At 33.5% G+C, this 26,814-nt stretch overlaps 2 protein-coding genes across 5 annotated transcripts; both read right to left on the bottom strand.

Moving 5' to 3' along the window:
* Positions 1 to 363: 363 nt before the first annotated feature.
* Positions 364 to 19,893, bottom strand: LOC103970257 (MADS-box transcription factor 50). Of its 2 annotated transcripts, none has more exons than XM_009383961.3 (8): positions 19,706 to 19,893; positions 19,347 to 19,575; positions 1,491 to 1,569; positions 1,247 to 1,308; positions 1,060 to 1,159; positions 924 to 965; positions 795 to 836; positions 364 to 662 (listed from the first exon to the last, which is right to left on the bottom strand). In XM_009383961.3, the coding sequence occupies exons 2-8, from the start codon at positions 19,526 to 19,528 to the stop codon at positions 531 to 533; spliced, it is 639 nt and encodes a 212-aa protein (XP_009382236.1). In that variant the 5' UTR covers positions 19,529 to 19,575; positions 19,706 to 19,893; the 3' UTR covers positions 364 to 530. The 2 variants fall into 2 exon arrangements, with proteins under 2 accessions (XP_009382236.1, XP_009382235.1); XM_009383960.3 differs by having other exon boundaries at positions 19,666 to 19,893.
* A 1,923-nt stretch (positions 19,894 to 21,816) lies between these two features.
* On the bottom strand, positions 21,817 to 26,079 carry LOC135626193 (MADS-box transcription factor 50-like). 3 transcript variants are annotated; one of them, XM_065131322.1, is made up of 8 exons: positions 25,812 to 26,079; positions 25,480 to 25,736; positions 23,095 to 23,173; positions 22,576 to 22,637; positions 22,403 to 22,502; positions 22,282 to 22,323; positions 22,162 to 22,203; positions 21,817 to 22,087 (listed from the first exon to the last, which is right to left on the bottom strand). In XM_065131322.1, exons 2-8 carry the CDS (start codon positions 25,659 to 25,661, stop codon positions 21,950 to 21,952), a joined length of 645 nt encoding a protein of 214 aa, XP_064987394.1. In that variant the 5' UTR covers positions 25,662 to 25,736; positions 25,812 to 26,079; the 3' UTR covers positions 21,817 to 21,949. The 3 variants fall into 3 exon arrangements, with proteins under 3 accessions (XP_064987394.1, XP_064987396.1, XP_064987397.1); XM_065131324.1 differs by having other exon boundaries at positions 21,817 to 22,078; positions 25,812 to 26,076; XM_065131325.1 differs by having other exon boundaries at positions 21,817 to 22,041; positions 25,812 to 26,073.
* Between the last annotated feature and the right edge of the window lie 735 nt (positions 26,080 to 26,814).

Genomic DNA, 26,814 nt, shown 5'->3' on the forward strand with positions numbered 1-26,814 from the left:
TAAAATTCAGAGGTTCACAGAAGAAAGAATCACCACACAAAAGCTGCTGCCATCAAACTAATTAACCATAACCTGATTTCCATTACTTTCTGCAACTACTCACTTTTTAGCCAAATGATGGATCTACAGGCTACTTCATGTCGAGATTGGGCAAGGAAAATGTCATGCTAGCTCATTGGTCGCACCGCAGAATGGTAGAAAACGGATCACATCAGTAAACTTGCTTGGTGTCCAAATATCGCATGATCTCTAGAAAACAAAATCAAGTCGATGAGCATAGAGTTCCAAGTAAGCATTAGCTCTGCCTCTCATTTAATAGGTAGAAGAGCATTTTCCTTCAGTCAAGTAAATCTACATGTAGGATGCAGGAAATCTAATTTTTCTTATTTCACTCAATAGAGAAAAATAACAATAAGAATTTTTTCGGCAGATAGTTATTTCTCCCTATTGTGCCCAGCATCATATGTATGTCACTGAATTTTATACAAAAGTCAATAAATTTACAGATCCGAGAGGTCAATTAAACATTGCTACATCCCATGGGTCTTTCTTCCTGGAAATCCAATGCGCAGCTCCGTCTCTACCTCAGTATGTTGGTCAAGGTTGGTGGATGGTACAACTTCCTTGGAAGCAGCAGATGGCAACCCCGGCAGTAGCTTGCACTTCCAAGTTCGAACATTAACAATGTCAAATCAGTTAAATGCTTTTGCAGTCCCAGTGATGCAAAGAAGATTTTTTGGCCAAATTATGCCATCAAAAAAAGCAACTTAATTCAGCAAATTGATTCGACGTACCTTTTCACGTAGCAATGAATTTTCCTTCACTAAGGAACTCTCCTGAATCAAATGAGTGAATAATATTAGCTACAGATGCTGTACATGCCTGCAACACTTACACCAACAGCAAAGCTTCGAGTAATTTACCTTCTCTTTTAGCTGTGAAATTTTCTCGCTTAGCAAATGATGCTGAAGGTAGTATGAACAAGAGCATGTAATCAGTATCGGTTTCCTATTGCTAATTTGATACGAGTAGTACTGAAATGTTCAGCAACCGACTTGCCTTTCTCCCTCTGATACTGCGCAAGCTCTGCTCTATCGTGCCTTCTAATTCATGCAGTTCCTCTAATGAGCACGACTCTAGTTTTTCACCCAAGAGCTTCCTGCATCGATAGGATTTATTATGCCCACAAAATCTTGTATTGACTGCAACAGTATCAGATGAGCAGGGTATCAGACTAGAAACTTACTGCTTAGAGGCTTCAAGTACTTCAATCTTCTTCGAGATGAATGATGCTTCGTTTTTCCATTGCTACACTCGACAAAACTATCTTTTAAGAATCTAAATGAGAAGAAAAAGACAGACATTTTTTTGGCTCTGGCAGAAATCAAATGCTAGTGAACAAGGTGTATGATCACTTGTTTTCCACTTAATTGACCAGATTAGTACGACTATAGAAACTCTTTAGAGTTGGAAACAAAAGAAAGCTGCACCTCGGCGTCTTGTTCCATGGTCGTGCTGCTGGTATCTTCCTTCGAGTGTTCTCTGTAACGCTCGATGGTGCTTTGCATGCTAAAGAAACCAAAAACAATTTCGAAACGTATTAGTTTCTGATACGGACAACGGATGGCTTCATGAAAGATGATCTAGCGACATGAGAACCAGAACCGCAGAAACATCATGCAACATGATGACCATGCAACAGAAACTTATAAATATGTTTGTAAGATATTAGGAAAGAACTTAGGTTCTAATATATTCTTTCTAGATAATACCTTCTTTCATCTTTATGATCATACTTCCTTTTTAATATCATGGCAAACTAAGAAAATACTAAATGATATCGGTTGCCCTAATTATCTTTTTTATAAGATTTTATGTATTTTGTAAGGCCAATTCTTGTTATTTATGTGAAAACTTCTCCAATTCTAAATACGAGTAACCTAACTCAATCAAGCTTATGAAGAGACCTAACACAGCCCTAGTTGTGACATTATAGACAAAATGTTTTAAATGAAAAGAGAAACTGTGGTTTGGTTTTAAATGAAAAGAGAAACTGATGGACATTATAGACAAAATGTTTATATTGGAAGAAAGAATATGAAGGAGTAGAGTTGATCCATTCCTACAAAACAAATGGCCTAACAAAATTTTATTTGAAGCACACAAGTGTCAAAAAATATATTGTCAGTGACCATAGATTTATATATTCAACGGGACTATAAGAGAATAATCGCGGGTTAGAATTAATATTGCTACCTTTTGGATCATATGATATTAATGATAATTTAATAAATAATTTAAATCTTATTCATTAATGAGGAAGACAAATCTAATTTGAATTGTCATATATAAAAGATGTGACTCTTGAGTAGATGTTACTTCAAATATTTAGATATTAATTCTAAATTGATTTCTTGATGGAAGGTATCTTTTTGTCACTGTAAATTCATAATTTGGTCCTCTCTCCACACATAAATCAAAATACGGTATTTGTATCGATAATGTATGTTAAGGTAAAGGGATAAGGGAGAGAAACCAAAAATCTATCTATTTGAGTTATCTTTCAGGATATTCAATTTCTCAAAGGATCAAGGTATATTCTTTAACCAAAATTTATTTTTGTGATAAATCACTAAGTCTAAAAATCATGAGATTTATGTAATGCATGCACTATGATATTTTATTTGTGCATGTTTACATGTGGTATCACAACCATGATTTAGGGCTTATGATTTTTTATTATTGAATTTGTTTATCTTATTATCACATCAAATTATGATTCTACTATTTTATAAATTTGATTATAATTTAAGTATTAACAATTAGATTTGACTCTGTTTAGATTGTATTAATCATGAAAATCATAATTCATTTTTTTGAATTTTATAGAATGGATGACTCTAAGTCATATTCTGATAATGAATTAGATAATGGTATTATGATTTTATTTCATATATCAAATTATAAGTAATTTGATATGTATTATGTGGTTTCTTGGTCACCAAAGTGGTTGAACATTATGATCGTATAAATATTAATTACATACCCAAAGTTTGATCTATTATTCTTATAACTAATAAATATAATTATGATTGTTGATATATTCTATTAAATTATTTTATGTATCCAAAAATAATAAATATATGTAGTTTGAATATATTCAATTGTTAAGTAAAGTGAGACATAAAGAATGTATATCTTAATTAGTCGAAAGGAGAATTTTGATATGCAACGTTTTAGTCGTGATTTTGATCATGAACTACTTAAGTCCTTATGATTTACTTTTGCCTAAAATAATCAATATATTTTCAAAAACATAATATATAAGCTCCTTCCGGTCTAAGTTAATTGACCTTAGAGTCAGCTTACGAAATATGCTGACTCACAATAAATTATTAATATGATGATATATAATTTAAGTTTTAAAAAAAGATTAAATATTATTTTAACCCTTATAGTTTTGATCATAGACCACTTAAGTCCTTATAGTTTACTTATGTTTAAAATAATCACTACATTTTCAAAAACGTAACATATAAGCCCCTCGCATCAAGTTTGAATTAATAATATTAGAGTTTAAAAAGGGTGTAAGGTCCATCTTGTCAAGAAAGAAGAAGCGAGGAAGGCCATAGCGACAAACGAAGATGGAGAGGCCAAAGGTGGAGGTGAAGGTGAAGGAGAGCTGGACCACAACGTCATAGGCGCGACGGATGAGGGCACATAAGAGGACGAAGTGAGAGGTGGTGGGGACGAAGACACCTAGGAGGAGGAAAAGGGACCAGGAAACTATTACGTTCCTAACATTGGATTAGTTGACATAAATCCACCTGAGGTAGGATCAGAAGCTCTTGAATCTCATTAACGAGGGAGAGACTGTGTGCGTACGATACTCTGCTATGTAGCAATAACTCAATACTATAGTTGGTAGTCATTTCCACGATGATGCCTTCTCCCGTTAATCATCTTCGTTTTTCTTAAACTTAAATTACATATATCATTATATTAATAATTTATTATGAGTCAACATGCCACATAATCATACTCTAATGTTTGTTAACTTAGACTTGATGGAAAAAAATTATATATTATATATTTTTAAAAGATAAGGGTTATTTTAGATATAAATAAATCATAATGGCTTAAGTAGTCCATGGTCAAAACTATAGGGGCTAAAATGGATCTTAAATTTTTTTTTTCTAATTTAAATTATATATATGATTATACTAATAATTTATTATGAGTCAGCATGCTACATAGATTCTAACGTTTATTAACTCAAATTTGACGGAAGAGACTTATATATTATATTTTAAAAATATAAGGATTCTTTTAGATACGAATAAACTATAAGAACTTAAGTGATCTATAACCAAAACAATATAGGTAAAATGATCCTTAACTCTTTATAATTCTAGTAATTTGGCGCTTTGAGAACCCAGCGGTAACAAAGAAAAGTCTTTCCATAAAATTTGAAAAAGAGCTAATAGATTAAGCTTAATGTTTACACAAATGAAAATTGCAAAAACACATTAAGTCTACTTTTCCCAAAATTGATGGTGCTAAAGAATTCATGAAATTTGTATAAGAGTGTTATCAAACTACTAACAAATCCTTTGCTGGTAAATAAATGACCAAATTAACTACTATAAAAATTGATGGTTCTTGCAGCATACATGTGCATGTCCTTGAAATGGCAAATTTAGCAACAAAATTAAAGGTTTTAGGAATGAATGTAGATAAATTCTTTTTAGTATAGTTTATACTTTATTCCTTGCCTTCTCAACGATATGGGCCATTTCAAATGAACTATGACACTATTACGGAAAAGTGAAGTGTTCATATAACTAGTATTGTTGTTCAAGAGGAACAAAAGGTTCATTCAATTTATTTTGTAAGCCATCAAGAAGTTGAAAAGTAGCATAAAGAGAAGTTCGAAAAGAGCATAAAAAAAGATTGTATAATGTGAAGGAATCCTATAAACATGCTCAAATCCACAAAATGGAACGGGAAAATGATATATTGCATAGTTGACTTGCCCAAAACGAAATGTTTGGCTCGAAAAAGAAAAGTAAGCTTGTGCTTTTATATGTTTCTATTCAAACTTAATAAAAGTTTCTTATAATGCTTAGTAGATTCATTCTCAATCAACTACTCATATTTCTAATATGATGCAAGGATTTCTTACTTGTCATGACCATGGTTCTGGAATCTAACGATTTCGATTTTCCAAAACTTGAAATCAAAATGGAAGGGCTAGTTCTGGTTTCGGTTCCAGTTTTGTCACGATTCTAGTTCAAATCAATAATTTATTATTATTATTATTATTATTATTTAATAAAAGTAATTTAAAATATGAAAAATCATAATTTTATTTCTAAAATTTGAAAAAAAAATGGATGTACAACTATAATGAGTTTAATAGCATAAAAAAATTTGATATAAAAAATAAAAAATAAAATATTTAATCACTTTTAATGTTGGAAGTTACCATAGTTGTTACTTCACTTGATACATTGAATAAGCAATCATTGTCTTAGTAGATAATCTCTTTATTTTGTTTCACGGTCCAACCATTGATATATGCTTGAGCTTCAATTAATACGAGGGTCATGATTTGTTAGGAAAAAATTGTTAAAACGTAATAATTATTTTTCCTCTTTATGTATCAAAATATATTCTTCATCAAAATACCAACTTGATATCAAAATGCTAATATTAACTAGAACAATATAAACAATAGAGCAATAAATCAATCACATAGTGAGACCAAATCTTTTAACGTGGAAAACCCAACATGGAAAAAATCACAGGATCATAGTTCACCTCAAACTTCCACTATCAATAGTAATGATAACAGATTTATAATAGGTCTTCTCTAGAATAACTAGAGGATCACAATAACAAACATATATCTCCTCAAAAGATAATTCTAAGTTTTACAAAATGGGTATAACAAGAAAGTACCTCAGAGAGGGTAAAATGTAGATCAACACCGTTAGGATTGTAGAGCTTACTGCAAGGATTCTTCATATAAAATTTGGATCAAAACCGATAATGTTTGACCACTGATCGTCATAATCTTTCTCTCTCCTTCTCTCTCTCTTCTTTTCTCTCTCTCTTTTGTCGTGTGCTGCCGTCGTTCACTGCACACGCTCGCTGCACGCTGCAAGCTTGCTGTGTTCTCACGCTGCAGACATCACAACCCTACCTCTCTCTTTTTAATTTATTTGATTTGGGCTTAAACGATCCAATTTCTTCATATAAAGTACAGATACTTTCCTGCTATACCCACTTTGTGAGACCTAAAATTCTCTTTTGAGGAGATCCATCCTATATGATGATATGCTAGAGCCAAGATCTATGTTCTTGATGTTATTATGATCCTCTAGTTATTCTAGAGAAGACTATTATAAATCTGTTATCATTACTATTGATAGTGGAAGTTTGAGGTGGACTACGGTCTCGTGGTTTTTCCCACATTGGATTTTTTATGTTAAAAGATTTGGTCTCACTGTGTGATTGATTATTTGTTATATTGTTTATGTTGTGTGCTGGTTGATATTTACATTTGGATATCAAGTTGGTATTTTAATGAAGAACTAATTTTGATACACAAAGAGGGAAAAGAATATTTCGCTTTAACAATTTTTTTCCCAACATGATTAATCAAGTCTCATTGAGGATGCATCCTCCCGCATTAAAGGCTTACTCACATCTATTATTGAAAAGGGAGTTGTTAGTATTTGTCTTATAATTTTTGCTAAAATTATATATCGTGTTCATCATTCTAGAATAAGAAACTCTATATCTAATAGCACTCCAACCTCATAATCCCTTTGGGTTTTTCTAATCTTTGTAATAAGAATTTTTCTCCATTACATTTTTTACTACCCTTACCAACTTAATATGTAGATAGAAAAATTTTAGAGGTAATTTGTTATCTTCTATATTTAGCACTAAAATAGTCATATGAGTTAATTATCATTTTTTTATTTCTCTAATTTTATCGCTAATATCAATATCTACTCCTAAACTTTCATAATAAGTGATTAAATAATCATTTTAACCATCTAATTTAGTACAAGGATAAGAAACACAAGCAATTAACTAAGACCAGTGGAATTTTTAAAAATAATTTATCTATTTTAATTTCATAGCCACTATAGCCATATTTAGATCACTATCATATTGATATTCTTCTAAAGCACCAATAATATTAATATAAATAAATAAAAAATGTAAGCAGTAGGATAATAAATACTAGATAAAGTATAGAAAACATTATTAAAAAATTTATAATTTTTAAAATTATTTCACAAATATTTCAATGTTATGGATATAAATTGATTTGTCTAACATTATTTATAATAAAAATACATAATAATTCTTTATACTCAAAAGATTCTTGAACAAATTCATATATAAAATTTCATCGAGTAGGAACATCCCTAACAAATCTTTTGAGTCTTTTACCATTTAATTTGTAAAATCTAATCTACTCTTTCATTACTTGTGGATAACCCTACAAGAATAAAATTGCTTACTTAATTGGAGAAAAAAAGTTTTAATAGACTATAAACATTCTTGTACACATAAATTTAAAACATGATAAACACACCTAACACAAAAAGAAATACCACCAAAAGCTGATTGATATACTTCTTGAAATTCCATAATAAAAACAGTATTTGTTACTACATTATAAAAATCAATTAAAAAAGTTTTTAAATCAAAAAATATTATTCAAATTTTTTTATAATTTTATAAATATTATTGATAATATGTCGTTCATCAAACGCTCTAAAAGTAATAATTTATTTTTACATGGTTCAATCACTATCAATCCAATGACTATCAATCAAACACTCTAAAAGTTCATTTGCAAGTGATCACTCCAAATATTAACACAAATGGAAATACGATCATCAAAAGCTTAAAATAATTTTTGTAAATTTCTTTAAAAAATATAAAGTATAGGTAAGAGTAGTTCTAGGAACATATTAGCAATGAGATTTAAAACCTCTTAACAATAATCAACAGAACTGACTTTTTCATCAAAACTAAAAGACATATTGATGAAAATTAATTAGATAATTTTTTTAATGATTTTTTCCAATAAAAAAATAAAGAGTAGGATTAGTGGGGTATCTAAAAATTTATGTTTGGCTTTTCTTCGTACCAGCTTGTATTGGATGTTTCCTCTCAATATACTTACGAAAATTTACAATCCTCATTTAGATTTGAAAATCCGACTTCAAGTTGTAAATAACATAGAATAAGCTATTGGTGTTTTATACCTTGAAGTACAATTTGAAGTTGTCCAACTTTAGTTTGACCATTGCGTCAAATTTCTCTGACTCTTGCTCAATGTTATATCAATTTTACTTTGACCTTCTTGGGTTATCCTAGTTGGACTTTCAAAGAACTCTTCGGTGAAGTGGTGGCTTCTAGTTATCATCGGGATCAAGTAGAAAACTTAAGAGCTTAACAATGTTCAAGGAGTACTTAATCAAATGTGTAAGAAGAATGAGGGATATGAGGGGGTATTTATAGGGTTTTCAGATATTTTTCCTTCTTGAGATACCCACAAAACTAGTTATTATTTGATTGTTGGAAGGGGCAAATTTATCTTTTTATTCATATATATATATATATATATATATAACAATCCAAAAACCCCTAAAATAACAATTAATAAGATTGTTAAGAGGGATAAATTGGTCATTTATCCCTCCTTAGACCGTTACGTCAAGCACTGATTGTTGGGCCAATCATTGTAGCTCCAATCGTCTCTCAAAACCGACTTTAATTAGTCCATTCTTTTTTAAAAAACTAGCCCATTCTCAATTTTGGTTCGATTTTGGTTCAAACAGAATTATAGTCAATGCTATTCCTTATAATCTAGACTATAAAAGCAAATGAAAACTTTATTTTTATTGGGAATTGAGACAAAACTTCACTTGAATGTATTAAGACTTATCGTCTTGTTTTAGATACTAGTAATTACTTGGATTTATCTACTCTTTATGTACCCACTATACTCATAATCTAATTTTCTTATCATAAAGTGATATTTTCTTTTTAGTTTGGTTATGGATATTTTAGCTTATTTAAAAATAATGCTTTTATTGGTCCTGGAATCTTGTATGATGATTTATATAAATTAAATGTTGATGGTCTATTTGTTGAGATTTTTTTTATTTTGCATCATAATATTAGTGCTAAACATAGATTAGTTGATGAGCATTTTGCTTTCTTGTTGTATAAATGTTTGAGTCATATATTTGAAGAAACAATACAAAGATTAATAAATAATTAGATTCTTCTAAATCTAGATTTTAGTGTGTATTGATTATAATTTCATAGCTTCTTAAAATTATATATACTAATATATGCGAACCTTTTGAAATTCCATCTTTTGGTGAAGAAAAATATTTTATTACTTTTATTAATAATTTTTCATGTTACAGTTACATTTATCTATTGCATAAAAAAAATCTCAATTAGCATATGCCCTTCAAGTATACATTAAAAAGGTTGAAAGATAATTAAATAAAAAAATAAAAATTATGAGATCAAATAGAGTTGATGAATATCATGAAAAGTATAATGAATCAAAATAATGTGAAAGTCCATTTGTCAAATTCCTTGATAGTCATGATATATGTGCACACTATGCTAAGTATACCACAACAAAATGGTATAGTAAAAAAAAATAAAATTGTACCTTGATGGTTAGGAGTATGTTAAGTCATTCATCTTTACCTATTTCATTGTGAATGCATGCATTAAACATGGTTTACAATAGAATAATTCTAAAGACTATTTGAACTATGGATTAGATGGAAGCCCAATTAAAGAAACATATACATTTGGGGTTGTCTAACAAAAGTAAGAATTTATAATCTATAAGAAAATAAAAATAGATTTCAAGACAACTAGTGGATTTTTCATTAGTTATCTAGAAAAATTGTAGGAGTATAAATCCTATTGCTATAATTATAGTCCAAGAATCCTAGAAACTAGGAATGCTAGATTCATTGAAAATGATTAAATTAGTCAGGATAGGGAACCATGAAATGTATTCCCTCAATTGTTACATTTACCATTAACTTCTAAAGTTGTTATTCCCTCAATTGCTTAACTATTTGATAGTGTTCAAAAGCAGTAAATAAATGATAAACCACTCCATCATGAAACTATGGCTAATAAATTTATAATAAATGAACCACAAGTAATAACATTAAAAAGATCTTAAAGATAATGAAGATTTATTATTCATAATGATTATGTAGTTTATTTACAAGAGTCAAAAAATGACTTAGGTATATATGATGATCTAATTTCATCCTCATAAGTTATTGAAAGTATAAATTCTAAAACATGGGTTGATATTATGAAAGAATAATTGAAATCTATGAATGAAAATTAAGTTTGAAATTTTATTGAATTGTTCGAAAGACATAAAAAGATTAATTGCAAATAGGTCTTTAACACAACTCAAATGATAATATCAAAAGGTATAAAACCAAATTTATTGTTAAAAGTTTCATTAAGAGAGATAGTCTTGGTTATAAAATGACTTTTTCACTTATCTCTAGAAAAGATTCTTTTAGAATTATTATTATCTTTATAGCATATTATGACTTAAGAGTTGTACCAAATGGATATAAAAATCATGTATCTAAATGGAGATTTAGAAGAAAGTTTACCTGAACTAACTTAAAGGCTTTCCAATTAAAGAGAATGAACATATGGTGTGTAACTGAAAGTTTCAAAAATATGTTGGTTGAATAGTTGATTTACAAAAGTCTTAATTGAGGTCATTTTAAGTCAATTTGAGTTAGTATTGGGTCAAAATATAACCCACTTATCATAAAAGTTGTTGTGTTTGAAGTCAAACTGAATTGGACCCATTAGAAGGCCAAACCAATGGCCTAAACTAGAACTGGGTGCTCAGACCTCAAGGCCCAAGCAATAGTACCACTTGAGTCAATTGATAAGTATTATTTATATCTTGTCAACTTTTTGACGATGGTACTGCCTATAACGACGATAGTATTACCTAGGGTAGTGGTGGTATCACCCAAAATTCAAATTATAGTGATGGTATTACTAGAGTCTAGAATTATGACTATGTCAAAGTTATGATGGTAGTATCACCCAATGTCGATGGTAATATTGCACATATATCAAATTTTTTGAGATTTAAATTTTTAACTATATTCTTGAAGCCTTTAGAGGCCTATAAATACTCTACTTAGGCTTGGTTGATAGAGCATTTATTCTTGAGACAATAGAGTGGTGTAATATGATATTTTTAGTGTTGTTTATGTCTCCTCCTCCTCTTGAATTTATTTGCAATTCTAAATTATTGAAGATAAAAGATCTTATATAAAAAGAGAGTACGAAGGTTATCTCTTAAGTTGAAAAAAGGATAGAGTTATAACAAGGGTAGTTGATATTTGTCTATTAGAAAAAGAATCGATAATGAAAGTTGATGGTCTCAAGAGAAGATGAATCAAGAGTATATGTAAATTGAAATGACTAAATGACTATAAATTAGTTTGTCTCTCTTTAATTATCATTTACTTATGACTTAGTTTTATTCTCTTTACTCGTAACTTTCTAACTTCATCAATTAAGTTTCTAAAATTTATTAATTTATTAATCAAATTTTAAAATTGATTAGAGAACTTTATTACACTAATTCACCCCCTTAGTGCCATTAAGATCATAACAGGTCTACCTATAACGAGACGAGGATATGACTATCTATTTATGGTGGTCAATAGGTTATCAAAGATGATGGTGCTCATTGCAAGAAAACAATTATCGAAGAAGAAACAGCTCGATTATTCTTCTAACACATGCGGACACACTTCAATCTTCTAAGTTTCATCATGTCCGATCATGACAGGTGTCTCTTGAGCAAATTTTAGAGTTTACTCAAGACCATGGACACTAAACTAAAAAAGAGCATAGCCTTCGATCCATAAATCAATGACCAAACCAAAGTAGTGAACCACATCATGGTTCATCTCCTTTGATAATATAACTCTTGATATTTGAAAACATGGGATGAAAGCCTATCATACCTTTAGTTTTCTTTCAATCAAGCGATGTATAAGTTTTACCAATAAATCAATATTTGAGGTATGTAGAGGTTATTTACCTAAAAGTTATTTTGATTTATTGTTTACAATTGATTCAGAATCAACTATCTTACACAAAAGTAATGCAACACAAAATATCCATAAATTTTTGGAGAACATCCATAAAGTGCATAAAGAGGTTAAAAAAAAACTCTAATAAAGCTAAAAGTAATACAAAGAGTGACACAATCGATACTATGAATGAGACATTGTATGGCTACACTTTGGGAAAGAATGACTCAAAAGATAAGAAAAGAAACTAAAGTTCATCCGATATAGATCTTTCAAAGTCTTTAAATAGATTGGAGACCATACATGCCAACCTGAGTTGCCATCCTACATGGAGATGTGCTCAATTGTTAACATCGAGAACTTGAAGTCGTTCGAGCTTTCTATCCTAGACAACGGGCTAAATAAAACATTGTCATCTACTGAAGACTTAACGATCAACTAAAAAAAGCTCCTCGAAGAAGATGGTATCATCAAGAAGAAGTACACTACCACCGATGGAACATCAAAGTTGTCTGAATTAGATACAAAAGGGTAGAAACCAAGTGCAGCAAGATGATTCTTCAAAGAAAGATTTTATACGATATGAATCACATAATTAGGAGAGCCATGATCAAGGACAATGGCAACACTATAAAACCTTGTTTGGCTAAGCAAAATCTAAATTTCAACAACCCACTCACCTTAATCCAAGTCCTAATAAGACTCGAATTAGGATATTTGTTATCTAAATAGAGAAACCACCGAGGAAGGGGGTACGATAGCCCTATAAGAAAAGTCTTAGCTATATACACCCTACAAGGAAAGTTCTTAAACCCTAAGGATTTAAGACACCCCTCTCCCTATAAAATAAGAGGTATATCCTCATCTAAAAGAAACTAAAGAAATCCTCAACAAGAGTCCCCAACCCTAGCTATTTCAACCTTAGAAGAGAGAAAAGAAAGAGAGGAGAAAAAAAAGAGAGAAGAATTCCGAGAGTTACGAGAACCAAGGTTCTGCATTAAAACTTTGTTCAGCTATTGTCAAAAGTTCCTAAAGTCAGTTGTTTGCTATCCAAACCAATAGAAGGTTCGAACAATGAGAGTAGGAGAAAACCAAAATTGAGATCCCAAGTATTATCCAAAGATAATATGTATTCTTACCCATTTATAAGATTTCTATCGTGCTTTTATTTTTATTGTTTAAAATCTTATAGTTAGTATTTTAGTTTTATAAATAATAAAGGTTATTTTCTTTTAGTTTTAGGCTTGGTATTTTTTATCTGAAAGATGATATCAAGCCGATGGATCACCGAACCTGAACCCTATATGATTCAATAGAAGAGGCTACCTATGTGATAGAAATTGAAATATTTTAGGATTAATCATAAAGATTGTTATGGTTATCTCATAAAGCATATATTAATAAAGTTTTATAGGGATTTAAGATAAAAAAAATTATTTAGTAGGTATTATTCTAATTCAAAAAATAGATAAATTTAACCTAATGCAATGTCCAAAGCTGAATTAGAACGAGAACAAATAAAGAGAATTCCTTGTGCATCTATTAGATAGCTTAATGTATAACCGATGGGTAATGGGCAATGGGCTATATAGTAATAAGTGGAGAATTCAGGACATTCGTTTTACTATCGATGGGCAATGAGCAAATATCAAAGCTATATATAACCGATAGCTTAATGTATAAAGAATTCAGGACATTCGTTTTACTATCGATGGGCAATGGGCAAATATCAAAGTAATCCTAGATTGGATCATTAGTAAGTGGGGATCAAATGATTAGGAAGTAATTAGATATTAGATTCAGATTTTACTATATGATTGGTATAAGAAAGTCAACGATGGAACATTTATTCCTTTTAGGAAGATCAATTTTGTGAAGGGCTATATAGTAGTCCATTATGTTGCATCCACTATAAAAGCTGAGTCTATAGCGTGCTTTGAGGCCATAGTTTATGTATCATGGTTATAGGATTTTATTTCAAAACTTGGGATAATCAATAGTATTGCTAAGTTATTAAAAATTTATTATGATAATTTTGTCTCAATATTCTTCTTAAAAAAGATAAGTTTTATAACATATCAAACATATGAAAATAAAATACTTAGCTGTGAAAAAAGAAGTTCAGAATAAAGAGTGCCAATTGAACATATTAGCTCTGCCTTTATTGTTGTACATCCATTAACTAAAGGATTATCACTCCTGTAGAAAAATTAAGCATTAGTGTTTACTGGACATCATTATTGATATTATGTTATATTCATGAATTATTATATGACACTTGAACTCACGTATATGTTTGTTATTTATTATGTTTTCTATAGTGTATACATGATGAAAGTATATAAAAATTGATAGGATTGGCCTCTCAGAAAGACATTATCATTAGACCATTATGAAAATATTATTATGGATATGTCAAGTAGAAATATAATGTTGTGATACATGAAAAGAAATATATTGAATTAATGATATATTACTATCATGAGTCACATTAGTAATTTACTTAATAATGATGAATGATTTTAACCATTATGTGAAAAGGATTTGTCATGACAATTTGCGCATTATGATTTATTGAATCAAAGTCAAATGGGAGAATGTTGGAATTAATGTGGCGTGTAATTCCTGTAATATTAATGGTGATTTAACAAATAACTTAAATCCTATTAGTTATTGAGGAAGACAAACCTAATTTCAATTGTCTTCATAATTGACATAATATTTAGATATTAATTCTGAATTGATATTTTAATGGAATGTATCTTTTTGTCACTATAAATTCAAAACCTGATCATCTCTTCACCCATAGATCAGAATATAATATTTTTCATCCACAACAAATGTCAAAGAAAAGGGGTAAGAGAGAAATCAGAATTCTATCTATCTAAGTTGTTTATTAGAAAATTCAAAATTTTCAAAGGATTCCATAAGGTATCAATCGATGGATCCAACTTTGTTTTTCAATTAAAGTTTATTTCTATGAAAATCTCAAAGTGTAAGGATCCTGAGATTTATATTATTTACTGTGATGTTTTATTTTTGCATAAATTTACATATTTATAAAATAAGTCAAAATCATAAAAATAGAAAAAATTCTATAAAGCTAGAAATAGATATTAGAATCATATTCGTGCCAGATTAAAAGAGATAATAAGCCTAATCATTAAAATGATCATGGTATCCGATCTCTATGTATGGTAATTAGAGTAATTAAATAATAAAATCTAAAAGTTATGTGGTCATAAAAACAATAAAGTAGCATATATGATACAGGTTATACTTGTTAAAGGAAATCATAAAGTCCATTGTATTCTTTCTATTGGCGATCGATAATTTTTCTTTCAAAAGATAAGTAGTGAAGATCGTTGAAAGAAGTTTATTTTCTTTTGTTAAAAATAATTTGACTAAAAAAATTTTGACTGTCTATCGTAAGGTCCTAAGTTCGAATTCTTCTTTCAACACTTACTCTTAAAAAAAAAAAATTTGATTGAAATACAAAAGACTAAAACTTAGGTTAAATCAGAAAGGATTTGATTAAGACAAGAGTTGGCCTCTTTCTTATTAAAATGAATTTTCTCCCAATTAGCAGAGTTGAACTCTTTCTTATTAAAATGAATTTTCTCCCAATTGGGAGAAAGGATTTTCTCCCAATTAGCAAATGAATTTTCTTATTAAATCGTAAGGGTTGCTCACAATTAGCAGCAATCATCTCCCAAGATAAAATGACTACTTTTTACAATAATAATACTCCAAATTATAAGAATTGAACTTCTGATGTCATATGAATGTAAGAATGAAATCAAATTTCGATAGAATGAATAAATGGGCTGGGGTTTATTTATTTTATACATGTTGGAGAACCTTATTGGAGGAAAGGTCATGTCCGGTTGGGTGATAAGTCACATCTATATGGACGAAAGATCATGTCTATTCAGTCGAAATGTCATATCTATTCAAGCCAAAAACTATAAATTCTCATTCATTTGGAAATGATCATAGTCAAATATACTTAACCTACCATTTCCAACACAGGTAAGATTTGATCGCAAAATTTTATAGTGTTCTAATAGAGTTTTCATTAACTAAACTAGTTAATGGTCCATAATTCATTGCTAATATTTTTTGAAGGATATGTTTACCGCCTTCCTTGCTATTAGAAATAGTAAAGTTTTAGAGTTGATAAGTATCATTGATAGCAGGAATCAAATTATTTAGAGAATCAAGTTACTTAAATGAAAAGGGATTTTAGTGTCCAAAGATGCCTAGAGACTCTATAGTTTTTATTGTTCAATAAATATTATATGTAACTCATGGTTTTTATACTAGAGGAAAGTGTCGAAAAAAAAAATACCTTGGGTACTTGTCTAGTTTCTCTTTAATAAATCAAGGCTTATGTGATAGAAAAATATTATTGCATTCCTTGTAATCATCATCGATAGTAAAGTACTTTTGGATTCATAATAAAAACCAAGTTAATTTGATGAAAAAAAAAATAGTATGCAAAGAAACTCATAGATATTAGGGTTTTGTTGTTTAATTAATACTCTATAACTCAAGGTTTTTACACGAGGAAAATCTAGAATAGCAAACCTTGAGTACTTATACGAACTCCCTCTAGTAGATAGATCATCAGTAAGGCTTATGAGATAAAATGTATGAAAGATTTGCTACTTGATTAGAAGTGTCGTAAATCCTATGTCAATTATTATTTTCTATTTACTTTTCTATTGTGGTCATGTGTATACATTTGACAAGTTCAATATGAATTGTAAGTTGCTTAAGGCTTACATTCATCTATGGTATGTGTGATAGCGCAAGTCCTCAAATCCATATTCAGCTAACTCTATATTACTACCTATACTTGTTTGATTCGGTTTCTCGTATGATAAACTAGACATGATTTTGTGAAGAATCAATCATCATAGTGCCATAGCAACACTGGTATTTATCAAGCCAATGCTTCTACATTTTTACAAGGCACATCAGATCTCCCACTGAAGAGTCACAACCTTTAAATCATTCTTTCGAAGCCCATAAAATCCATAGAGGAGTGAAAAGCATGAGAAATACAACCACTAGCATCCCATTGGAGATCATTGTTTTATGCTTTCATCATGTTAAAATGATGTGTAGTAGGACCTCGTTACTTCATTTTATCATGGTGTTGACAGTTTTATATACGTATTAACTCTAATGACACGAAACATGTAAAGAACACTGCTATCTTTATTTGTGAATGAGGCAATCCATTAGATTTACCCATTGCATGCATGCATGCATATCATGATCTTGTTCTTTCCTTCACTCAAGACAAATAAGCTAATTACTCATGTTTTCCTTCACTCCCTCTAGCTTAAGATGGACTAAGGTTTTATCCTTAAATCCTTAATAAAATCAAAGTTTCTTTTATAGTTGCTTGTTATATATTCCAAACTCTAATATTTCTCAATTCCCATCTTAATTTTTTTCATTATTTGTCTTAACCCCAAACAAGGAAGGAGGACATACTGGTCCTATTATTTTTGAAGTATAAGATAGTGATAATAATAATGGAAGTCAAGATAATGATTGATGGCATCACTCGAAATAAAATAACTTATGAGCTGAAAAACATGTTTAAGAGGATGAGGAGTAATAATTTTTCTAAATAATCTAAAATCCAGAGAATGGTTTATAATTCTGGGATAAGGTAGAAAGGAGATGTTTGGATCAAAACAACTCATTAATCCTATGTGTGCTCTTATCAGCCAATATACTGACATAAAGTCTTCCATATAACCAAAACTGAAGAGTGAAAAGCAATTCTCCTATTGTACTTCTTGTCTCCCTTGTTTCGAACTTACATGTATGACTCAAAATGTAACTTTACATGTCTACCAAAGCTACAATCATGGATTTGCTTCTCAAATTCACGTAATATATAGCGACCATGAAGATGAATCCTAACCTCTTATTATTTCAAGTTCAGCTACATTAGGTTTTCTCAGTGGACATAAACATAGGTAATTTTAATTCAAGTTCATAAATAACAAGTGTTTTTCCTCTTACTGTCGTAAATGCATATTAATTTATCAACATCATCAAGGAAAAAGAACTTGCGATGTCTTTGTGCAATTATACATAGTTCAAACAATCGCTGTAACTATCTAACCATCATTCGGAAGATGTACGGCAGAAAAGAAGTACTTGGAACATGTAAAACTTTATATTATATTCATGAAGAGTATGATTCCTGTCATCACTAGCCTTAACCATGTCATAAAAGATATGTAGATAACTCACACTAAGGACTGCATCTGCCACAAAACTTTATGCATGGAGGGTCGACTATCTAACATACATGAAGCAGGTGATGGCAGGAGAAGAAGAAGAAGATAGTGAAGGAAGGATACTGTTCAGGTGGTTCAATTTCTCAGGTAATTGAAAGAAGAAACAACAAGTCGATGTTATATAGTCTCATAAATTAATATGCCAATAGTTCTGTAGGAAATCCACATCTACTAGCTAGCTAGATTGTCACATGCCACTAGGATTATTGGATTTCTGTGAATCCTTTTTGAGGAATTTGGGTGACATTATTTTGGATCTGTACGTACGATAATTTATAACACTTTGGCAAAAAGGACAGACACTGAGACAACCAAAGCATTGCACTCCGTCTGAAGGAAATACTACATATGGATGTACGTTAGTCAAGTAAGAAAACTTTCCCAACACCTTCTTGTAGGGAAGCCATGAATGGGACTCATCCCACCGATGAAGAGCAAATTGAATACAAAAATCTGTGAATCTGGATGGGTCACCATCGAAGCCAAATCAGATGGACAACTCTCCAGAAAACGTGATTTTTGCTAGGTTTAGAAGATGACCAAAGTAGGAGGACAAAGAGATTAGAAGATGATCGCAAAGGGAGGAGATATATGTTCGGCTCATTTAATTAGATCACAGTCTCACCTTGTGATCACAGTCGAGAGCAGCAGCTGCCTCGATGTTGCCAAGCACAATACCGTTATACGCGAAGACTACTGATAGTAAACATGTATTTTGCTGGCTTTGGTTAAAGGGTTTGCTTATTGATCACCAAGAAATCCTAGAAGACGAGCAGCAGAGGCAAATACCAAAGAGAAGCATAGAGAGGGAGGGAGAGAGAGGGCGGGTGGGAGAGGAGGTTAATGGAACCTGGAGCTGGAGAACTGGTGGAGCTTCCCCCGGGAAGAGAAGATGATGAGCGCGACCTCGACGTCGCAAAGCACCGACAGCTCCAGGGCCTTCTTCAGCAGCCCGCTCCTCCGCTTGGAGAAGGTCACCTGCCGGCTCGTCGCGTTCTCTATCCGCTTCATCTGTGTCTTCCCCCTCACCATGACGACCGATCGATCTCCCCTCCCCCCACCCTTCTCCTTCTGCCTCCCTGAGGTGATCAAGCAAAAATAAGCTCGGATGATCTCGAGACGACCAGACTAAACATGGATCACATGAGCTTCCAAAGAGAGGATCTCACAGGAATTAGCAAGGACTAGAGTAAGACCAGCGGCGTTTACCTGAAAAAAGAAAAGAGAAGGAAATCTAGTATTTATTTCTCTCAGAGGAAAAGAAAGGCGGCTAGGAACCACATCATGATCACCCCCTTTCCCTATTTTGTGACGAGACCCCGAAAATGAAACAATGGTATTAGTGGGTACGGAAGGCAGGCCAGAAAAAGAGCGACCGTCCCCTTCCCCATTACTCTTGCCCCTCGGTTAAACGCTGGACCAACAAATAAAGAAAGAAAGCAAGCTCCAATATAAGAAGGAAAGGAACTATTGGAGTTTTACTTTTCCTAATTAATCTCAAGATGCTTTCGATTCTTCCTATAGCGTCGAAATAGGTTGTCAGTTCGGTCTGTCGAGAGGAATTTGCCACTGGCATTGGCTGGGCCTCGGGGGCCACCTCCGCTCCGGATCGCCTGTCTTGGACGAGCCAGGAAACACCAAATTGAGAACGGGCAGACGACTCTTCCAAGGTGGGTCCGATCGTCCGTGGGAAGCAGAAACCCTGTTCCCTCACCGGACGCGAGACAGCAAAAGCGAAGAGCGCTTGGGAGCGGGTGCAAGATGCCCGACACGTCGGGCGTCCGGAAGGGTCGTCGCCTGACCAATGGGTGCACGAGACGGGACGCGCGTCACGTGCCTCCTCGTCTTCCTCCTCCCCGACGGCTAAGCAAAAGCCGCTCTCGCGAGTTGGGTTCACGGGGCCACAGGCAAGAAGAAGACCGTCTCCTTTGCTAGTAAATGCACGTCTTATATATATATATATATGAAGCAGCTCCTCTTCCTTTCATCTTTGTCCTCTGAGGAGGTGGTGTTGTTAGGTTGTTCAGCTTTCCCTTCTCCCTCGCCATCAGTCTCGGGACCAAAGCGACTGTCAGCGTCGCAGAGGACGCTGCAGCGTCATTCCACCATAATTTCCGCCTATTGCCACCGGTGGCCGAGGATGAGAGGGTGAGATCACGAGGGTGACACTTAGGTTTCTCTTTCTTAGTTGCTCTTATCTCGGCATCCCATAAGGAGGTGGGCGTCAAGATAAATTAGAGTGACGGAAACTTGGTTCGTTGTGACTTGTGCGGATGCCAAGAGACGTTTGGGCCTATTGGTGGCGGGGAAGGAACTATTGGCCTGGCGGAGTCCGCACATCGTCTCAAGTTCCTCCCAACTTTTCAATGTTGGCCAGCTGAAGCAAAGCTGTGTTAACCACCACGCTTCTTATCCATCCCAAGATCAGAATATCCCGGCTTAAGCTAATACCTACCTCACATTTGGAGGATATGACGCACATAAAGAAGTGGACTGCCGGCCGTCTTGACTGACCTCCGGTTGCTGCACAGGATAGATATATCAGAGGTGCGACATGAGTTATGACGTAAGTCGGGCCGTGAACCACTTCCACATGCACCGACAAAACTCATGACAGTTCGGTCGTCCGATTAGGTTTTACAAAAATGGACAACCCTACCCATGGAATCTTTTATTTTTTTGTACGATGAGAAAATATATTTAACGAGGGATGAACTTTGAATTGTCAACCTCCCCTCCCATATTACTATTTGATGGAGACATTTTAGTAATTTTATAAAATATTTGATGGGGCCATTTTCACTCTACCGATTCAAAATTCAAAATTAGATCATAAGAAATCTCACATATTAATATTAAAAATTATAATAAAAAATCGACACAAGATTAACGTATTTTGATAATTCAATATCTATATTAACATAAAAAAAATTAAAATATTTATCATATAAAACTAATTATGAGACTATTGAGTTACGTCACTTCATTGCAAATTCGCTTGTATCCCTCTTATATAAATTTTAAAAAAAAAATTCTGAAAAGAAACTCAGGAGTACCAAAGTATTTTCTCCGATCGTAATCATAATAATGTTAATCTTCTAATAAATTTGAATTGAATTAGGACTGGGTGGTGTAGTAAGAAACCCAACATTGAGTTACACTTCATTCTTGCTATCATTGAAGTCTAGATATGGATGGTTAAGCTTGATAAGTGTAAGGTTAGAAAGTAACAAAAAGTATAGCTGAATTAAGTTCAACATCCTTATCTGAGTTGTTTCCAGTTTATGATCCAGAATTTAAGCATGCTTCTGAATCAAAGAAAGGGCTAAATTTCTTTCCATTAAAACTGGCAGAATTTAGTTATTCAGTCGATTAATTTCTTTAAAATCTTCCTGAATTCGAAATAAGGAAAGCAACATCAGCTGAGAAAGGAATAAGGCCTGTAGTTGCTGATCAAGTGTATGTTCCTCTTCCTGGACATCTAATGCACAGCTTTGTCTCTACATCGCTATGTTGAACAGCTCCATTGTGGGCTACACCTTCCCCTAAAGTAGCAGTTGGAGATTTAGCCAGTCCCTTGCACTTCAGATACTAATAGATATCAAATCACTTGCCAAACTATGCCATTAAAGACAAGTATATAACATGCATGGACTTAGTTATACCTTTTCACGCAGTGATTCATTCTCCTTGGTTAAGGATCTCTCCTGAAACATGGTGATTTGATAACATCGGCTAAAATGTCGCAAAGCTAACTAGTATACAACAGAGTTCAAGTAATCTACCTTCTCTTTGAGCTGTGCCATCTGCTCTTGTAGCAAACGATACTGGAATGAATGAACAAGAGGTAAGTATATTTTTGGTCGATAACTTGACAGAAATGAAGTAAGTTCTATTCTGACTTGCCTTCCTCTCTCTTATACTGTGTAAGCTTTCTTCTAGCTTGCCCTCCAACTCATGCAGTTCATCGAGCGAACATGACCCTAGATTTTTGCCCAACAGTTTCCTGCATGCTTCTTCATGTAATTAGGATTTTAATTCCTGCTTGTTGCAGTATCGTGAAATTGAGTAGAACTCACTGTTTAGAGGCTTCAATAAGTTCAATCCTCTTTGATATCCATGCTGCTTCATATTCCCCTCCCTTCAACACAATCAATCTAACTCTTAGCTTTTAGCCACTGATAGATGCACCAGCCTTTAAATTCACACTTCATTGCATATGCACTGATCTACTTGCATGCTAGAGAATATTAAGAAACGGAAAATCCTTTCTCACCTTTATGGCAATTAAAATGATTCAACCACTAATTAAAATCTTTAAGAAATTTTGTCAACTGTAGAATATTTTTTCCAGCGCAAAGAAATGTGCAATCCTTTCATGTCATTAGCTCCAAGTAAAAAACCATCTTCATTAAACCACATACGATTAAAATCTTCCTTCAACATATAGAATCTGAGATAAATATATTTCATATTTCATAAAGTACCATAATGAACTTTGTGACAGAGAATTATTCTATGTGAAAATACCACAAAAAGATAGGATCCCACTCTGACGACAGATAAAACAATAGAAACTAAATGGACAAATGCTGCACCTCGATATCTTGTTCCATTTTTGTGCTGATGCTATCTTCTCTTGAATGTGCTCTGTAGCGCTCGATTGCACTTAGCATACTGAAGAATCAAAAAATGAAACAAAAGCTGGTAAAGAATTGAGTTGCAAAATGAGAAAGTAATACAGATAAAGTATGCGAATGTACAATACCACAGGAAAAGCATATTAGTTTCTGTGATCAATATGATCACTATTAATGAAAAGAAAATCCAATGTTGTGCATATAGAACAAAATAGTTCCTATCGTCGTGTTGCTTGACACCACTACGAGAGGAGTGATGACCTACTGTTGTCAGGTAGTCGGATAGCCACTCTGAGGGTTAGAACATAACCAAACTCACCAATCTCAGATCACATCAAGCTTGCAGATATAAAATGGAAGAAACAAGAAATTCCACATCTAAACGTCTGATGTTTATATTTTGTCAATTCTTAAATTATTGGAGACCATAAAATACATAAAAGCATAAATTATGTGTTCTCCTTGTTATGTTTCCTAATTTTTACATGTGAAATCATTAAAATTATTATTTGATACTAACACACGCCATAAAAAAAATTATATCGAATCAGGTTGTCAAAGTTATATGATTATAAGATTGTTTTTTCATGATCTGAGTGATTAACTTTTAGATTAGAATGTAGTCAACCTGGATGAGAGTGCATAGATTACCCTTTCATTGGTATTTGAGATTGAAGGTAAACATAATTAAAGGATCGACATACATTGAACTCCCACACTCATTCTCAAACAGCTTGATTTGTTGTTGGTATGCTCCAAAGCTAGTAACTTTAATTATTAAAGCTCAAAATATATTTAGAAAAGATTGAGCTTAGCTCAAACTTGATGAAGCTAGTTGGCCTCATCAGATGTAAAGGTTAAATATGTATGAGGTTTCTAGGATTTGGCTCTTCTAAATCCAACAGTAATGAACACATCACAATTAACATCCACCTCAATCGATATGCAACAACTACACGATAGAGCAAATAAATACTACAACATGGTAGTATCATAGTATGAGACTTATAGAACTATGCCAAAAGAACAAAGAAAAAGAAAATTTTGGGACTGCATATTGGCGAAAAGTTCCCATGTAGAAATTATATTTCATCTAAAGGAAGGAATTTTTCTCATGTTTTCGTACCATTGCTTCTCATTATTTTTTTGTTCCAAGTGAAGGTGGATTATGTTTGGGTCTGTCAAATTTTCCATGGATATGACAGCCAAAACACAGGCCAACCTCAACACAGAATGTGTTCGACGACTATGAAACAAAATTCAGGCTAAATAGATCTTTTTTGTGAGCAAACAAATACCCTCTCATCACAGCAAATTTTATCTATATATTTATTAACTGCAACCATAAAGGTGTATCCATTTATTGGTTTGCATCACTGAAGTTCTAATTTTGGGTACATAAAATTTGATATATTATCGTTGTCTTGTTCCAAACTTTGGTATTTTGGAGATTCATTTAATAGCCTTGTCCAAATATATTGCTATAAAACTCTAAAATAGCTACCAATTTAAAGAAGTTATTATATATAGTATACATTGTTTAGTGTCTTTCATCAGAGACAGTACAGACGCATGATAGAGTGACATAATCTTCAGATTATATTTATGAGAGTTTCAATTTCTAGGATAGCTACAGGCCTACTGTAAGATACGTGAGTGATAGGTGACCCAACATGTACTAACCGATGCTTTGGCTATATAGTCCACCAACTGAGGTCTCCTGATTCGTTTGTGAGATGACATGCCCAGAAGAAAAAAGAGACAAGAAATTATTAATGCAGAAATAATTCGAACAGATGGTGCATGTTCACTTGTTTAATTAACGAGGGAACAAGTGCTATATGCCTATTGTTCATTTCCATATTTTCCGTCTTATGTATTCATTTGATATATTTATGAAGCATGGCTTTATGTAAATGTTATCTGACATTCTAATTTGCTGTTCCATCTGTAGATCTGTGAATAAAGACCACTGTACTCAAAGGGACGGACATGAACCAATCAGAACCTAGCAAGCTCGACTACTTTTCCTTGAAGGAACTGACATCGAATGAGAACCAATTTATATCTCGAAGCAAAAAAGGTGTTGGAAATCCAAGTCGGAGGTGCCTGAGAGACCAAGTCTGAAATGTTTCTTTCATGGAAATTATTCTACTTTGAGATTATGATGTCGCAAATGATGATGGGAATCTAGGCCTGAAGCTGACGAAGGAAGCAGGTGCATAGATCCCCATGGAATATTCAGAACGAGATACTGGTTTATCTGGCCTTCTCTGATCTAATTGTTGATCCTCGAAACTGAAAAGAAAATGAAAGATAGAGGAGGAGGGCATCGCATCTCACCTGGAGCTGGCGAACTCGTAGAGCTTGCCCCCGGAAGAGAAGATGATGAGCGCGACCTCCACGTCGCAAAGCACCGACAGCTCGAAGGCCTTCTTCAGCAGCCCCTTCCTCCGCTTCGAGAAGGTCACCTGCCGGCTCGTTGCGTTCTCTATCCGCTTCATCTCCCTCTTCCCTCTCACCATGATGATCTCTCCTCTTTCCTTTTTTTAAAACTGAGATGAAGAGAAGTGTGCATACCAACCCACCCAAGAAGATACCTATAAAGAGAGAGAGAGAGAGAGGTTGCAGAAGTAGACGAACTCCCAAAGAGAGATGGAAAGAAAGGATCTCACCAGAAATGGCAAGGACAAGAAGAAGGCAGGCGGTGTTTTCCCCTTTCTCCTTTACGACTCGGAAGAAATAAAAGGCAATGGTGGGGCGAAGAAAAGGTAACCCATTCCATTCTAGCTGAAGTAGTAGATCAACCCCGAGAGAGGGAAAGGATCCATCCGTTTGTATCCCAAGTTGTCGTTGCATTGCGGTCGGATGTAGCTGCTGTGGGGAGAAGAGGGGGTTAAGGAAATGGGAAAGAGCCATTTGTCTCTTTCAGCAGCGCTGGATGTGCCCGTCGTTTCCCGAGCATCGAGCGACTCTATCAGGCTGGTAGCAGCAGTACGCGAGCGATGTGAATTCCACAGGAAACCCCCCTCCCCCCAATCTGAACCGTCCATTTTTTTCCAGAAGATGAACGATCCAAATTAAGAATGGGATTGAAATGGACGGTGAAGAAGACACCTTCGTCATGCTTAACGAGTACAAAGGCATCACGCAAAAGGTCGGTGTCCAATTGGGCTACAACAGCCGGGTGGGAACCACGCCACGTGCACTACCCACTCCTGTTTCCTGCCCACGCCCACCGATTTGGAAGACGCCGCTGTCCCTCTTCCTGACTCCCTCTCTTTCATGGCTTCGCAGTGAAACCTGTGTGTGTGTGTGTGTGTGTCCCTCTCTCTCGCTCCCCCACTTTTCGAAGTGACTTTACTGCTTTCAAACATGTAGGCAAGCGCCTTTTCCCCTTGTGTTAACCTGCGCTCTAATTTCTCCTTCTCTGCGTCGTCCCGTGGGGTGGTGGTGATGGGTTTGTTGCCATTTTGGTGGTGGGTTTAGGTTGTTGGGCTTCCCTTTTCTCACGGCCATGGTTCCGGGACCAATGCGTCTGTCCCCTCTCAGAGCTTGCAGCATTGCAAGTTGCAGCATGATGGTTCAGTTCGCTTGGATGTTTCCCCAGAGGTAAGAGTACTAAACACTGCATCGCAGAGGACGCAAACGACGGGCCAATTAGGATGAGATCGTATA

This window comes from Musa acuminata, chromosome BXJ2-11 (genome assembly GCF_036884655.1).
Source record: "Musa acuminata AAA Group cultivar baxijiao chromosome BXJ2-11, Cavendish_Baxijiao_AAA, whole genome shotgun sequence".
NCBI classification, from domain to species: Eukaryota; Viridiplantae; Streptophyta; class Magnoliopsida; order Zingiberales; family Musaceae; genus Musa; species Musa acuminata.

What these genes read in the sequence shown, in the direction of transcription:
- LOC103970257 (XM_009383961.3), bottom strand. Translation starts at nt 19,528, where the DNA reads ATGGTGAGGGGGAAGACACAGATGAAGCGGATAGAGAACGCGACGAGC. An exon ending in GTACTTGAAGCCTCTAAGCA is followed by an intron (nt 1,160 to 1,246) that starts GTAAGTTTCTAG and finishes CTATCGATGCAG; the next exon opens with GAAGCTCTTGGGTGAAAAAC. An exon ending in ATTCATTGCTACGTGAAAAG is followed by an intron (nt 663 to 794) that starts GTACGTCGAATC and finishes CGAACTTGGAAG; the next exon opens with TGCAAGCTACTGCCGGGGTT.
- LOC135626193 (XM_065131322.1), bottom strand. Translation starts at nt 25,661, where the DNA reads ATGGTGAGAGGGAAGAGGGAGATGAAGCGGATAGAGAACGCAACGAGC. An exon ending in CTTATTGAAGCCTCTAAACA is followed by an intron (nt 22,503 to 22,575) that starts GTGAGTTCTACT and finishes AGAAGCATGCAG; the next exon opens with GAAACTGTTGGGCAAAAATC. An exon ending in ACAGTATAAGAGAGAGGAAG is followed by an intron (nt 22,324 to 22,402) that starts GCAAGTCAGAAT and finishes CATTCATTCCAG; the next exon opens with TATCGTTTGCTACAAGAGCA.